Source organism: Peromyscus californicus, unplaced genomic scaffold (genome assembly GCF_007827085.1).
Source record: "Peromyscus californicus insignis strain IS unplaced genomic scaffold, ASM782708v3 Scaffold_13__1_contigs__length_99412109, whole genome shotgun sequence".
Classification (NCBI taxonomy): Eukaryota; Metazoa; Chordata; class Mammalia; order Rodentia; family Cricetidae; genus Peromyscus; species Peromyscus californicus.
The window spans coordinates 229,314-243,689 of NW_026294424.1; the positions used below are offsets into that span (position 1 = coordinate 229,314).

Genomic DNA, 14,376 nt, shown 5'->3' on the forward strand with positions numbered 1-14,376 from the left:
AGCTTTGGGGTATAGGTGGTCCCAGAACATGTAAGCCTTTTCTAGCAGTCTCCCATCTTCCCATGTCCAAATCTACAGTCTTTGCCAAGATTTTACCCTGGTCCATCCTTTGACGGCACCTCCCTCCACCTGTGGCTTCCCTGCACCTCCTCCACGGCTGATGTCCTATAAAGCCCGTCTACACACAGGCTCCTCTTTCAGCTCCGTCCCTCCCCTGCCAGCACACTCAGAACACCCTTGCTATAATGACACCCCTCTCTTGAGTCAGTCAACCCTTGAGTCAGTACAGACTTGACGTGTCACCCCCAGCCCTCAGTGGCCTTGTTTGCTGTATCCTGCATCCCTCCCTGCTCACTGTTCCCTGCCTTCTGTTTCCAGGCGGGCTTCCTCAGGAGTCCTCTCTCTGCTCTTTCTCCCTGAGTGACCTTTCCTAGTCGGTGGCATTAAAGACTATTTTTTGTTTCCAGCTCAGGGAGAACGAGAACCAGAACCAATAGGACATTCTCTCCACCACCCTGCCAACCTCTGCTCTGTCTGGGACCCTCCATTAAGGGTGAGTAAATAACTGTCAGACTCCAAAGCTTTGCCAGGCATCTCCCAGGGCCCTTTGTATGCAGCCACCAGGGAGAACTGTGGAGAGTCCCAGCAGTGAAGCCAGGATGAGAGAGACCTAGACTTCTGATTCCAATGACTTGTTCTCCCCACTGTCCTGGCCCTTGCTTAGTCACACAGAGACTAGCCCCCAGGCCCCAGCTCCCAGCCCCCAGGCCCCAGGCCCCAGGCCCCAGGTCCCAGGTCCTGCATGCTGCACTCCTTTCTGGCTAGTCAGGTCTTGTGCCAGAATGGACAGAGAGGGACAGGCTGTGACCTTCCACTGTGCCACTGTGAGAAATGGGGGAGGGGATCAGTCAGGGTTCTTTAAAAAAAAAGAAGAAAGAAAAAACAGAAGCAGTGGGAAATCCCCCCCCCCCCCATTCTGTCTGGGTGTGATCCTTTAAAGGATTGCTTCATGCAATTTTTGGGGACTGGCAAGCCCCAAATCCACACACCAAGCTACAAATTCACTTTAGCAATTATTTAGTCTCTCTGCTGATGCAGTAAGCCGAATCAAGCCAAATTAAGAATAAAAGAGCAAGTTTATTGGGCAAAACGTTCCCGGGTGATTTTTTTCCCCACCCCCAGAGATGAGACCGGGAGAGGAGACCCGGAAAAAACAACGTGGTGGTTTTCCAGGAGGCTTATATACCCTGTAGGCCTCTTGAGTAGCTCCAGGGGAGGGGCCACTGCTTGGTGGGCTTTCTGAGAGGGAGCAGGGGTTTGGAATGCGGGGAGTGGGAGAGAGTGAGGCCGGATTGGAGGCTGCAATTTACAGCAATGCTGATTGATGTAGTCATGTTCCAAGACTTGAGACTTGGGAGAACTCCTGTGTTGTAGTCCTGAGGTGGATCCCCTTCCTCTCAGGGCTCACATGGTTTTTCTCTTGGGGTTGTGAAGTGACTGGGGAAGGCCACCTACATCGCAGAGGGCCGTCTGCTTCACTTAAGTCAGAGGGTTTGCAAATACCGATTAAAGTGGAAAGCTCTTTTTCAGCAACCTCTGAATTGTTCTGCAGATATCCAACCAGCGCAGCGGCGCGGTAGACTAGCCATGGTGATACATAAAATGGGCCAGCCCTCATAGGAGAGCACTGCTGATGAGAAGACGTCCACGCACATAGAGACAGACAGACAGGCAGACAGATTGACATACACACAGGTAAACACAGAGAGATAGACAGATATGCACACATAGATACAGATAGACACATATCATACACACATACACACATATATAAAGAGGGAAGGGGAGGAGGGAGGGAGGGAGAGAGAGAGAGAGAGAGAGAGAGAGAGAGAGAGTGAGAGAGAGAGGAGAGAGAGAGCAGTCTCTGTCCTGGCTTCTGGGATGACTCGATTTTGCTCTGGGGTACCAGGCAGACATAGGTCAGTTTCCAGGAGGACGGCAGCAGGCGATGGAAGGATTAGTGAGGCATAAAGCCTTTCCTCCTTTCCTCTAGGCCAAGGGTAGCCTAGGCAGCTGCTGCGAGAGGCTTGCAAATGTTTCAGGGAAAATAGGCCCAGGGATGTAATGTGATACCATGTCTACTATCATCAGTGCGGGGGGGGGGGGGGGGGGGGGGGGGGGGGGGGGGGCCTTCAGTGTCCCACTGACATCTGGCTAAGGCAATCTGTGGTGACTACTGGGCCTGAATCCAGCCCAGGCTGCAGCATCCACTGAGGACCCTGCAGTTTTCAGGGTGGTGCCTTTTACCTTAGGAAGTGGTACATGCAGATTGGGACTTGGTTTGGTTACTCAAAACTTCAGAACTTTTTAAAAAATTAAAACAATTAAATGTGTCGTTAGATTAACATTTTTTTTCAAATGTAGAAAAATTGGAAAGCTATGGAAAAACAAAACAAAAAGATCAAGATCTCCATAGTATCACAGCTACGTATGACTGCAACTTAGGTTTGCTATTTCTGACTCATCTGTTCATGCATGAAAACATTGCTGTCCTTGGTCATCCTCCAGCCCCGTCTCCACTGTCCAGGCTTATCCTGCATCCCTGTTTCTTTCCACTGTCCCCACTCATCCCTGCAGCCCTGTCTGCATCGTCTTCATTTAGTCATCTCAAAAACTTGCCACTGCCTTCTCAACCAAGTTTCTGGAACATTCTAACCCTTTTGTTATCATTTCAACCATTTTCATAGCATCCTCCTTGGCCATAGATTCCACTGCAAGAAGGCACCTTTGTTTGTTTGTTTGTTTGCTTGTCCATTGAAGTTTTGGTATACGACTATAGAAATTCATTTGCAGTCTCTAGCTCTTTTGCTTTGCCTGCCATATGCCGTTATTCCCTTCCCGGGAGTCTTGAATCCCTGAGAGTAATCTCTGAGGGCTGGAGTCACCCTTTTCCATGATCCTTTAATGTGTTGTTATTTTTACTTTATCCAATGAACCACAATGGTGTCTCGGATGGTGACTTGTTTCCAAAAGGCTTTCAATTTACCCAGATCTTTCAGAGAATCACTGTTGTACCTATATCCGTTACAGAAAGCGTTTAAGTATTAAGCCTTAAAGGTTGAGCTTGCTCCTTGATTTGTGAGCTGCACAGTGAGTGTCGTGCTGGCAGGCATGAAAACATTAATCTTCTTATGTTTATAAGTCTGTTAAAATCATTGGCTGACCAGGTGCATTGTCAATGAGTAATAATATTTTAAATTAATTTTTCCCCAAGCTGCTTGTCTCAGTAATGGGTATCAAATGTTCAGCACATCATGTTATAAACAGATACGTCACCCAGGCTTTATTGTTCCATATACAGAACACAGACAGACAGACAGACAGACAGACAGAGTAGATTCACTACAGTATAACCCTTCAAGGCCCAAAGACTTTCAGAATGGCAAATGAGCACCGGTGTACCTTAGTCACCCGCTGTATTTGTCCCAGATTGTCCCTTGGAAGACAGGCAATGATTTCTCCTCTCTAGCTATGAATGTTTTAGGTGACCTCTTTTTCTAATTAGAAGCCTGTTTGATCTTCACTGAAAATCTGTTTTCTAAGTGAGTGCTCAACACACAAATCCTACGTTTGGATTTGAGTAAGAGGACACAGTCTTAGTTTAAGCACAAGAAATGCTTAACATACAAAGTATTAATCATCAGTACATCCGCGTCTAATGTCAAATGATACATATTCACTTGTACATCTTCCTCCACTTGTCAAATAGAAATTTATTCTGAGTATTTTTTCCTGTCACCACATGCTATTAAATAATAGGCTTTTAAACAAGACTTATTTTATTTTAAATTATGTATATGTGTGTGTCCTTGTGAGTGTGTATCTACAACTGAAGATGCCTGAGGAGGCCAGAAGAGGGTGTTAGATATCTTAGAGCTGTAGGTATAGGCAGTTACAAGCTGCCTCACTTGAATGTTGGGAACTGAACGTGAGTCCTTTGCAAGAGCAGTACATCCTTTGAACCACTGAGCCATTGCTCCATCCCTAGATAACATTTGGTAAGGGCCATAAGACTTTCTATGGGGTAGGGAGATGCTCAGTCAGTTGAGTTCCTGATGTGCAAGCATGAGGACCTAAATCTGGATCCCCAGCATCCAGATAAAAAGCCGGGCATTGCAGTAACATCAGTAATCTGAGCACAGGGGAGGCAGAGACCCGAGGATCCCTGCAGCTTGCCGGCCAGCCAGTCAGCCAGGTCAAATCTGTGAGCATCCAATTCAGCGAGAGATCCTGTCTCAGAAACTAAAGTGGGGCAGCGATTGAGGATGACGCCTGACATGGACCTCTAGCCTTGGTGCATGCGCGCACACACACACACACACACACACACACACACACACACACACACACATGCACAAGCAATGTATACAGCATACATAATACATAGAGAAGACAACACATACATACACACAATACACACATAATACACACACAACACACTAACACACATAATACACGCCTAACACACACACACTTTCCGTTATGATATACATAAACTTTCCTGCTGCAAGACTTAGACAGATCCCCAGTAGACAGATAGAAAAAAGGAACCACAAGCAGATAAAAAAAAAAAAAAAAAAAAGGCATACTTGCTGTTTCTTCTGCGTCCTCCTGACCAGAAACAGAAACCTTAAGGTCTGGTGGGCTTTTGGGCTTTTTCTCTGGCCAGCAGGGCTTCCTGCCTGTTGGTTGGTCTGATGCTTTCAAGCTGGGCTCAGGACATGCCTACTCCAAAGTTAGGGCCTATCAGCCTCCTTGTGTCTGTTCAAACTGACCAATTCTGAATTAGGGGAAGAAGACCCCTCAAAGACCCACAAAGCCCCAGCACTCCAAGAAAGACTGCATTTTGTCTTCCTGAGTGCCCCCGCTTTGATTTGCTGATGGTTTTTCTGAATGCCTTGCTGTGCGTGGGTGAGTGTATGCCTGGTGTGTGTGTGTGTGTGTGTGTGTGTGTGTGTGTGTGTGTGTGTGTGTGCGTGTCCCTAATAAAAGCCTTTCTTCATGGGCTGATTCTGTCTGCTTTCTCTGAGGTTTCCCCTCTTTCTTTAACTGGCAATGAAAATGAAGCCAATCAGGGTCAAGACATTGCAACACACCACACAGTTACTATCGCAAATGCCATTTTCTAGCATATAAAATATGTTGCAAATGAATATCTTGGACTAAAAACCTTTGTGCTCAATTTTTTTTTTCTTACCGTAGGAAAATTTTTTACAAAGGCTGTGACAAGTTTAGCTAAAGCATATATAGCCTCCAGAAATTCTAAAACATTTCAAAACTCTAGAAATTGGCAGGGCTTCCCACTTCTGTCTCCCAGGGATTTGGGTTACCGGTTTGGTGACTGTTCCCAACTTGACAGGCGAGCCTGGCACTTTGTCTCAGTTTCCACTGGCTTTATTTTCCCCTCTGGAGACAGACAGTCTGGTGTTTCCTATGTGTGCCTTTGTGAGCATGACCTTCCGAGTGCGTCTCCTGCGAGGAACAGTCTGCATTCCCTAAGCTGTGAGGCAGCCATGGGAAACACAGCCCTGTCTCATGTTTCCTAAGTGGAGTTGTGCCAGGAGGTGACTGGGTCTTCTGGGGATCTGGGGTCCAGTGAGGACACTGCAGTGTCTCATCCTGGTGTCCTTGCCCGAGAGCATCTTTCAGCATGCCTCCTGTGACTTCCTCTTTTTTTTGTGCGGTACTGTGGGTTGAACCCAGGACCTCATGCATGCTAAGCCAGTGTTCTACCACTGAGCTACATCCTGGGTCCTTTACAAAACACTTTATTTTGAGACAAGTTCTCACTAAGTTACCAGCCTGGCCTTGACTCACTGTGCAGACCAGTAGGGCCTTGGGCTTGTGACCTCCTGCCTTAGTCTCTGGAGTAGCTGGAGTAACCGGTGCCCCTCTGACTTACACATCTTTGGCAGCAGGCTAAATGGCATCCTTTCTTTTGCTCTTAGGAATAACAGGCAGCCCAGGGCCTGAAAAACAAACCATGAAGCTCAGCGAGAAGGACCCAGCAGAAAACAAAGAAAGCCAGCAGAAGAGGAAGGTGGTCAGTCCTGGTTTGTTTGCTTCCCCTTACCTGTGCATTCTGGTAACCAGGACAGGGCAGTCCTTCCTGTTCGTTCACACTCCCCTGGGGGGTGGGGTGGGGGTGTGTGACAACAGCAGAAGACAGAGTGCCAGGAGGACAGTAGTGAGGGATGCTGGGGACTATATATAGATCTGGGATGGCCTCTACAGGGAGATGGTCTCCAGAGTCCTGTTATGCTGCTGGCTCTCTGGACTTGCTGTGAGGGTCCCCATTCCAAAGGTCAAGGTGGGGACCTTGACGATGACATCAATTTGGTCATTATTCTTAAATCTAAGGACACATTGAGGAACTGGGGAGATGACTCAGTCAGTGAAGTCCTTGCTGCCTAGAACCCAGAAGTGGTGGCGGGTGCACATCTGTAGTGCTAGTGCTGAGGCAGGGCGTGGAGACAGGTGGATCCCTGGAACCCACTAGCCATTCAGCTTAAAGGAATTGGGGAGCTCCACATTCAGTGAGAGATCCTGTCTCAAAAAATAAGGTGGAAAATAAGAGGAAGACATCTGACATCAATCTTTGGCCTCGACACTATGTGTACACCTCCCCCACCACACACACACACACACACACACACACACACTCATGCATGCATTCATGTAATTTCAACACTCATACATTGGAATCCATCCCCGCTCTACCTGTTTCTGCCTCTAGGAATTCCTTAGCAGATGGTCTCCATCAGGATAGCGGACACTGACAAAGATCATTCCTTCGGGCAACAGGATTTATCTAATGCCAGAGAGGATGTGGCAGGGGTCCAAAAGAAGAGGGAAGGAAGAGAGGAAATATCAGGGCACTGGAGAAGATATGGGAGGCTGCTTCAAAGTATTTAGGAAGGGGAAGTATTGTGGGGATTTATCAAGGCAACTCCATGTACTTAAAAAGGAGGTTTATTTGGGGGTAACTTACAGCCAGTAAAGGGGTTGGTTACAGGATCCGGGAGAGGTGAGGTGCAATCCAATGGGGTTCTCTGGAGAACTCTGACTCTGTCTGCCATCTAGCATCCAGGATCACCAAGAACCAAGAGGATCTGGGTCTTAAGTGCTCCTGTCTTGGCTCCACCCCAGGGGCATGTCATAGGTAGTTGTGGCAGTTACCAGAAGCCTCACTAGGGGTAGTACTTCCAGGTCAAAGCTGGAACAGCTACCCACTACAGGGAAGGATCTTCTTCCACTATGGGGAAATGAGGGATCTAGCAGTGGGGGGGGGGGGGGGGGGGGGGGGGAGGGTCGCTGTAGAGAAAAGGCACCTGAGTTGCCTTCAGTGGGTGAGGGGAGGCCTCAGACCTTTGATGTCTTTGTGTGTGTGTGTGTGTGTGTGTGTGTGTGTGTGTGTGTGTGTGTGTGTGTGTGTGTTCCTAGATGAACAGTTTCCATACCCCAATATTGGGTTTCTCCAAGGATGCAATAAATCAGATCAGGCCAAATTAAAAGTCCAGGTCTAATGAGCAAAACATCCCTGGGTGATTCTCGGGGGAAGAAACAGGAGAGAAATCACATGGCCAGTTTAGAGACCATATCTTAAGTACTGGGTACGCATGGTCTTGGGTGGGGGGAGGAGCTGACCCTTGGCGGGCTTTCTGAGGGGCCTGGAATGGGAGGAGTAGGGGCCAGAGTGGAGATTCCCAGCACTAGGGGCCTATCATTTTCCTGGAGTTTGGATAGATTGCTTACAAATTTAAACAGGCTGTTTGCTCCTTTGTAGCAACAAAGAGCCCAGAGTCAACTAGGAGAACTGCTGCAGGAGACAAGAGTGGTCTCGCCTCTGGGATTTCTCATAACCTGAAGCCTGGAGGCCCCAGGGAGTCTAGTCTAGCACAGACCTCTCCCTGCATCCCACCACAGGGTGCCTGCTAGCGTCTGTAAAATGGTGGGAACACCAAGTCCGATTGGCTCAGACCTAACACTTAGCAGCTGGGAAGATCCCCTTGCTTAGCACTCCTCATACCTCCCCAACCACATCCAAGAGAGCTTACAGCCAGAACGACCCCACTGGGACCTTTGCAAGGAGGCGGATTCCCTCATTCACTTCTCTTAGTCAAACTGGTGTTCTTGGCAAAGAATAGAGGTGGAGGCAGTAGCAAGTCAGGGATATCCATGTGTTTTCTCACAATAGGTGGAGATGTCAAGGAATTTGAGCCCCGTCTCTTTTCCCCTTATGGTTCTTTTCCATTGTTACCGTAACTGTCAACTCTCATGGGTGTGTGTGTGTGTGTGTGTGTGTGTGTGTGTGTGTGTGTGTGTGTGTGTGTGAGAGAGAGAGAGAGAGAGAGAGAGAGAGAGAGAGAGAGATGTGGCATGTAGAGGTCATCTCTAGGTCACCCTGGCAACCCTCTAAGGTTCAATTTGGGATAGCCCACCAGAAGAGGGACATCTGACCTCTAGGCATCCTGGCCTCAATGATAAGCATGAGGATGGAGGTAGAAAGCCAATTAGTTCCCCAAGACAGCTCTCGGAGCCGCCCGGGACCCTGGCACCCTCCGTGATATCATGCCTGGCCGTACTTGCAGGCGTTTGTTGACCACCTGGATCCGGTCCCCTGAGCTTGCCGCCTCAGTGGGAAGCTGAAGTGGGGTAGGTAGGGGTCACCTGATGAAATCTCAGCAAGCTTTTAATAGCGGATGAGATCTGTTGTTGCAGTGAGACAACAGTACCCTGAGGAAAGCTGGATGGTGGGTAAGGAAGAAATGAGACTGTGACTGTTACGTCCTTAGCATGTAGGGGTGTGGCAGCCCCTGATTCTCTGCTACCCCTCCTGCACCTTAGATCCCAGCCACGTAGTCTTTTTGCCTGTCACCTGTAGTTTTTTTTTTTTTTTCCCAGATAGCATCCATCCACTATCTCTGCCCGCAGGAGGTGTCCCTGGCTGAGGAATGTCATACTGGGCAATGAGCTGGGCTCTGTGAATCCCTGACTGAAGACTAAGGCTGCTTTTTCTTGCTCAGGGTGGTTCCCGCTTACCCAGGGCAGCACTGTCTCCTTGCTGTGCCTCTGAGGCTGGATGCCTTCAGGTGCATGTGACAATCAGGTTCTCCGAATAGTTCTCCTTCTCACATTCTTTATCTCCGTGTGTCCCCTCCACTAAACATAGCTCGCTAGCTTCTCAGCATCTTGTGTGGGGCCATGAACTCTGCGGTTCGTCTCCTAGGCATTCTGCACTGACCAAGCCTGCCTCTGTCCCTTCCCAGACTCTCCCAAGCACGTATACAGCCTGATGGCTCACTGAAGATACTTCTCTGACTGACACTGGGGCAAACTGGCCACAGAATGAGTTAATTCTCATGCTAGCCTGGTGTGCATGGTGTCGTTGTCCCTTTATGCTTTATTGAGCCCGATGGGGCCTGTAGAGAGGTTCACAGACATTCCTGCAGGCTGCTCGGGCCGCCTGTAGGCTATATGAGCAGCAGGATGACTCTGCAGGTTATTTAGAGAAAAATCAATATTCCATTTTGCCCTGGCAGAGTGGAAGCTCAGAGAAGTGTCAGGACTTGCCTGTGGATACATAGTAAGTGGAAGAAGACTCAGCACTGGAACTCACCCAGCTTCGAAGGCTAGGCCAATGACTTTGGCCTTATTTCTTAGGAAGTTTCTCTGGGTTTGTGCCAGCTGCGCCATCCAGAGCTCAGGCCTTGTTAGAGAGAACCTTTTAAAAAAAAAAAAAAAAGCCGAAGAAAAAGCCTCAGGACTTGGGTGTGACTGGGGAAAGCAGATGTTCTTTTTAGACTCTCCAGTTGCTTAGGGGAAGGAGAGCAATGTTGCTCGCTTCCTGTTCAGGCATGATCACATAGCCACGCTTCCTGCTCTGCCCTCCTTCCTGTGGACTCTGCCTCCTCACTGTGGAGATGCCCTGGCAAGTCCAGGGTCCTGGGGCCAGGAAGAAAAAAAAAAAAACATGGATGCCAGGGAGCTCACCTTAGCTTCCCTGATACGTGACGCCAGTTGCCCTGGGGAGCTGCCTGTGGGTCACCAGCTGAGGAGGAAGAAGGTAAACACAGAAAGGCTTCTCTGCTGTGGGGAGTCCAGGCCTGGGTGGCTGCTATGGGTCAGAGCTCAGCCCGTCAGCCTGTGTCTGGCAACTGTGCAGCGTAACACCTGGGAGCAGGAATGCTGGAGTTTGAATCCTCCCTCCTGTTGACTCCGGGGCCTCCATTCTAGCATCCTGTCAGTGCGTTGAGAATGAGGTTCTGGCGGACAGCCACCTCACGCTTGCTCAGGGCTGGTCATCTTTTCCTGGGCTCAGTGTGAAGTGGGGGGTATGGATGTGTGTGTGTGGGGGGCAGCAGGCCACACAGGATCAGTGACCCAACAGGCATAGAGAAGCAGAGAACCCCCAGAAAAGGGGGTGAGGCAGGAGATGGCTTCCACTTGCCACCCTCCCCTGCCTGGCAGGACCCCTCCAGACCTGACGGGAGCAGTCCACCCTTAAGAAGATCAGGGTTGAGAGCCAGGGGGAGGCGCAGGGCCTAGAAAAAATGCTTAGTGTAGCCGGGCTGGGCAGTTCAGAGGAAATGGTCTCTGAGCTCAGACCCTGATGATACTTCAACTCCTCCTACTACACAACACTGCTCTAGACCCATTGTATTTGGCAATGCCCATCCCTGGAGTGGCAACCCCCACCCCCTGTCTCCCATCATGCCACCAGCATCTACTCAGGGCTGCCTCAGCAGAAGGCTTCCTACAGGGACACAGGAGGCAAGCAACATAGCCTCAGCCCGCAGGACAAGCCCCGCCCCCTGGAGCCTGACACTGGACTGGGGCCAGTGCCAGGCTGTCTGCTTCTTATGCAAGACTATGCTGTGGATTCTGTTATCACTCCCATCTTAAAGACGAGGAAACCGGGTCAAGGAGTGGCCGTGTAACTGGTCAAAGCTTCCAACACTGTGAAAGCTGCAGTGTTAGGATCCAAAGTTGAATCAAAGAGATAAACACAAGAGCCAAGGCGAGGCATGGAGGTGGCTTTCAGGAGGCTTCCCAGAGGAAGGGGCTTTGGCAGTGGGTCTCGGGAAGTGAGAGAGCCTCTTAGAGGACCTCGGGTGGACAGCATGGAGAGCTGAAGCTTGTCTATCTTGGCAGAGGCTGGACCAGAGGGAAGTAAACAGTGGAAGTAAAAGAGTTTGAGGTTTTGTTTTTCTTTGAGAACTGACTGTGTCTAGCAGCCCACTGGTTTCTCAGCAGCAGCAGCACTGTTATTAAAAAGCCCATTTTATAGATGGACAAGTTGAGCCCCAGGAAGCTCCCGTCTCTGCTCAGATGCCCACAACTGTGTGTCACTGAAGCCTAGCAAGAAGAGGCTAGGGGCAGAGCATAGACTTGCTGTTAGGGGCCAGTGTCGTCCTCCAAACTATGCGTGCCTGATCTTGGTCTCTAAACTGAATAAACTTGGGACACCCTTGGCTCACGCGGGGTGGTGAGTAGGTGTCAGGAACTCACACCTACAAAATGCATGTCCTGGTCTCCTCCACGAGACCAGAGGCCTGTGGCAGCGCTCCAGTCCCCAGGTGTTTGTGAGCATGGCCAGCCAGTTCCTGGTTGTGGTCCTCATGGATGAGGCTGGGACAGGTGTCCTTGGATGCAGATGCCACATTCTCAGCATATGCCCTGCGTCTCTACCTTCGTCCTTATCGTAGGTGAGCTGAGCAGTTTGCAGGCTCATTGGTCTGGAACTATACATGTGTGTACATGCTCATGTACATGCGTGTGCATCTGTGTGGCCATCACCTGTCTCAGACCCAGGTGAAGTCAGCTGTGCTGACAGGGAGTCTTGTCCTGCAATAGGAACCAGCTCGGGCTCCAGGTTCCTCCCCAGGCAGCACCAGGGACAGCTCTGCACCCCTTTCTCCCTCCTCTGTGACACTGGATGGAACCGGACTGACTAGTCTAGGGATTCAGGGGAAGAACGATAACACAGGAAGCACTTAGAACAATGTCTGGCCATGGTGCTCAAGAATTGCCAGCCTCGGCAAAGAACTTATCTTGGCTTTTTGCTCCTCCTGGGTCAGACAGCGGCTACATCCCCCGGAGGTCTGCTGAAGGGTGGGGGTGGGCCCAGATCCTTAGGCAGCCTTGCAGGAAGACAGCCAAGTGGCGGGACCTCAGGGCGGGAACTCTGCCTGCCGCACGCCCCTTTCCCTAACCTGTGTTTTTTCCCGCCTTGAATTCCCTCTGGACCGCCTTCCCATTAAGGGGGCAACCCACTCTGACGCTTTCCTCTCCTTTCCCAGGACTGGTCCTGGTCGCTCGTTGTGGCCGCTCTCGTGGGAGCCTTCGGATCCTCCTTCCTCTATGGCTACAACCTCTCGGTGGTGAACGCGCCCACGCCGGTGAGTGCCCGCGCGATCCGCCCGCCAGAGGGCGCTGCGCCCACACAGAGACCTTCCGGTCACCAGCCCAGCGTTAGGCCACCTGCAATGCAGGGAACACGGTGAAAGGTGACCAGGAAAAACAGGGTGACAGTAGAAGAGGGTGTGTTGGGGGAGCGGGGAGTGCTGAATCAGTTCCTGAACTGAGATAACCTAGGGCACTTGGGCACAGAGGGAGGAGGCTGCAGAGGTCCAAAGGGCTTGTGGCCTCTAATACAGGGAGTTAAGGAGCCTGGAGCACACAGACTCGAACGTTTGTGACTTGACCTTTTTTAAAAGAGCCACCTGTTATGACTCACCCCTGGCTCCTTTCTCAGTCTGAGATCAATTCCAGGAGCTCTGCCGGTAACAGGCGAAGGCCTTCCAGAGGCCAGGTTATCTCCTGGCGGCTCCTGGCAAGATGGAAGTGGTAAAGGGAGGGGCAGAGGCTGATGCTGAGCCCAGGCTTGCAGGTGGAGGGTGGGGCTGAGAGGCTGCAGATTCAGGGAAACCTAGGCAAAGGCTCTGAGCTCCGGGTGGTTGGAGTGCTGGGCATGTTGGGGGCAGCCTGAGGCACATAGAAGCCTGGTGGCTCCAGGAGCTTTTCCGGCTTTGTTTTGTTTGGGCGCCAACATTCTCCTGTGTCAAATACGGGAGAGCCAAGGCTGGTGGCTCTCCAAGATTGTACAGGTGCCACAGATTGCAGGCTCCATCTGTGCCAGGACAGATCTGGGTTATAAAAAACGTGTTAATGCTGACATTTGGGGTGCTAGCTAAGTTATTTCGAAAACATGTTCTAATGCTAAAGGCTCCTGGGAAAAAATGTCAGATGACTCCTCCAGATGTCTGCAACTGCCTGTGTCTTTGACTTTATCATTTCAAGATGAGAAACTGACTTAGCAGAATTTGTCTCTGGAAAAAAAAAAAAGACTTGGAATTTGGACTCTTGCTTCATCTGGAAAGGTCATCAGGGCATTCACACAAAAGGGTGAGGCCTTTGTGGAACAGAGATCCAAGAGAGACTTGAACTTGGAATAGCGTGACATCATTGACCTATGAATCAATTTAGTCATTCACTCAGCAAATATCTACTGAGTACCTGATGCATGCTGGATGCTGGGAATCGGGAAGGCAATCTGGAGGAGGAGGCCCTTGAGCTGAGTCCAGCATGGCTGGAAGCATTTCCAGTAGTGGCAGAGGCAGAGGCAGAGGCAGGGGCAGGGGAACCAAGGCACACAAGGCCTGGCTGTGACGAGATGGTGGTATGGAGGTGGGAGTCACCAGGCTCCAAGGGGGAATGAGGAGATGGGATGGGAGAGGAGGTGGAAAGCTGAGGAGGCTGGGGTTGAGGCTTAGCGGTAGAACACTTGTCTAACTCAGGTGAGGCCTAGAGTCAATCCCCAGTACTGAGAAAAAAAAAAAAGGTGAGATGGAAGAAAGCCCACAGATTGAAAATATTCTAAGAGAGAAAAGACAGAAAGGAAAAGAAATAGAACTCAGATGAGGAGCGTGACCTTGGTCTCTAGGCACTAGGGAGCCACAGCAGGTTCATGAGGGGAGACCCAAGGAGTTAAGACTTCAACATAGGAATTTGGTGGTGGGGGGATAGATTGCAATTTATTGATGTTACCTTCATCCCATCACAATGAAACAGCAGTTTGCCCAAGGTCAGCTCGGAGAACGCAGTGCAGACAGACAGACCCAGGTCTGTCTGAATCCAACCCCTGACCTTTAGAACCCCCTGTCCTTGGCCACCAGTGCCAGGTTCTTAAAGCATAGGGATACTTGGCATGGCCAGCTGAGGGTCAGGGTGAACATGGAGACAATAAGAATGTCTGTAACACAAGAGTGGTCCTTCTCTGGGTGCAAACTTTGAGGATTCTACAGCCTGGGACTC

General features: G+C 50.3%; 1 protein-coding gene across 1 annotated transcript in view; it reads left to right on the forward strand.

Annotated features, from left to right (window-relative positions):
- The first annotated feature begins 469 nt into the window (after positions 1-469).
- Positions 470-14,376, forward strand: part of LOC128109038 (solute carrier family 2, facilitated glucose transporter member 9-like) — a 141,036-nt gene continuing 127,129 nt past the window's right edge. The window contains exons 1-3 of the mRNA XM_052736037.1: positions 470-553; positions 6,009-6,100; positions 12,363-12,461. Of these exons, the coding sequence (XP_052591997.1) occupies positions 6,044-6,100; positions 12,363-12,461 (156 nt within the window). The 5' untranslated portion in view covers positions 470-553; positions 6,009-6,043. The remainder of the gene's footprint in view (positions 554-6,008; positions 6,101-12,362; positions 12,462-14,376) is intronic.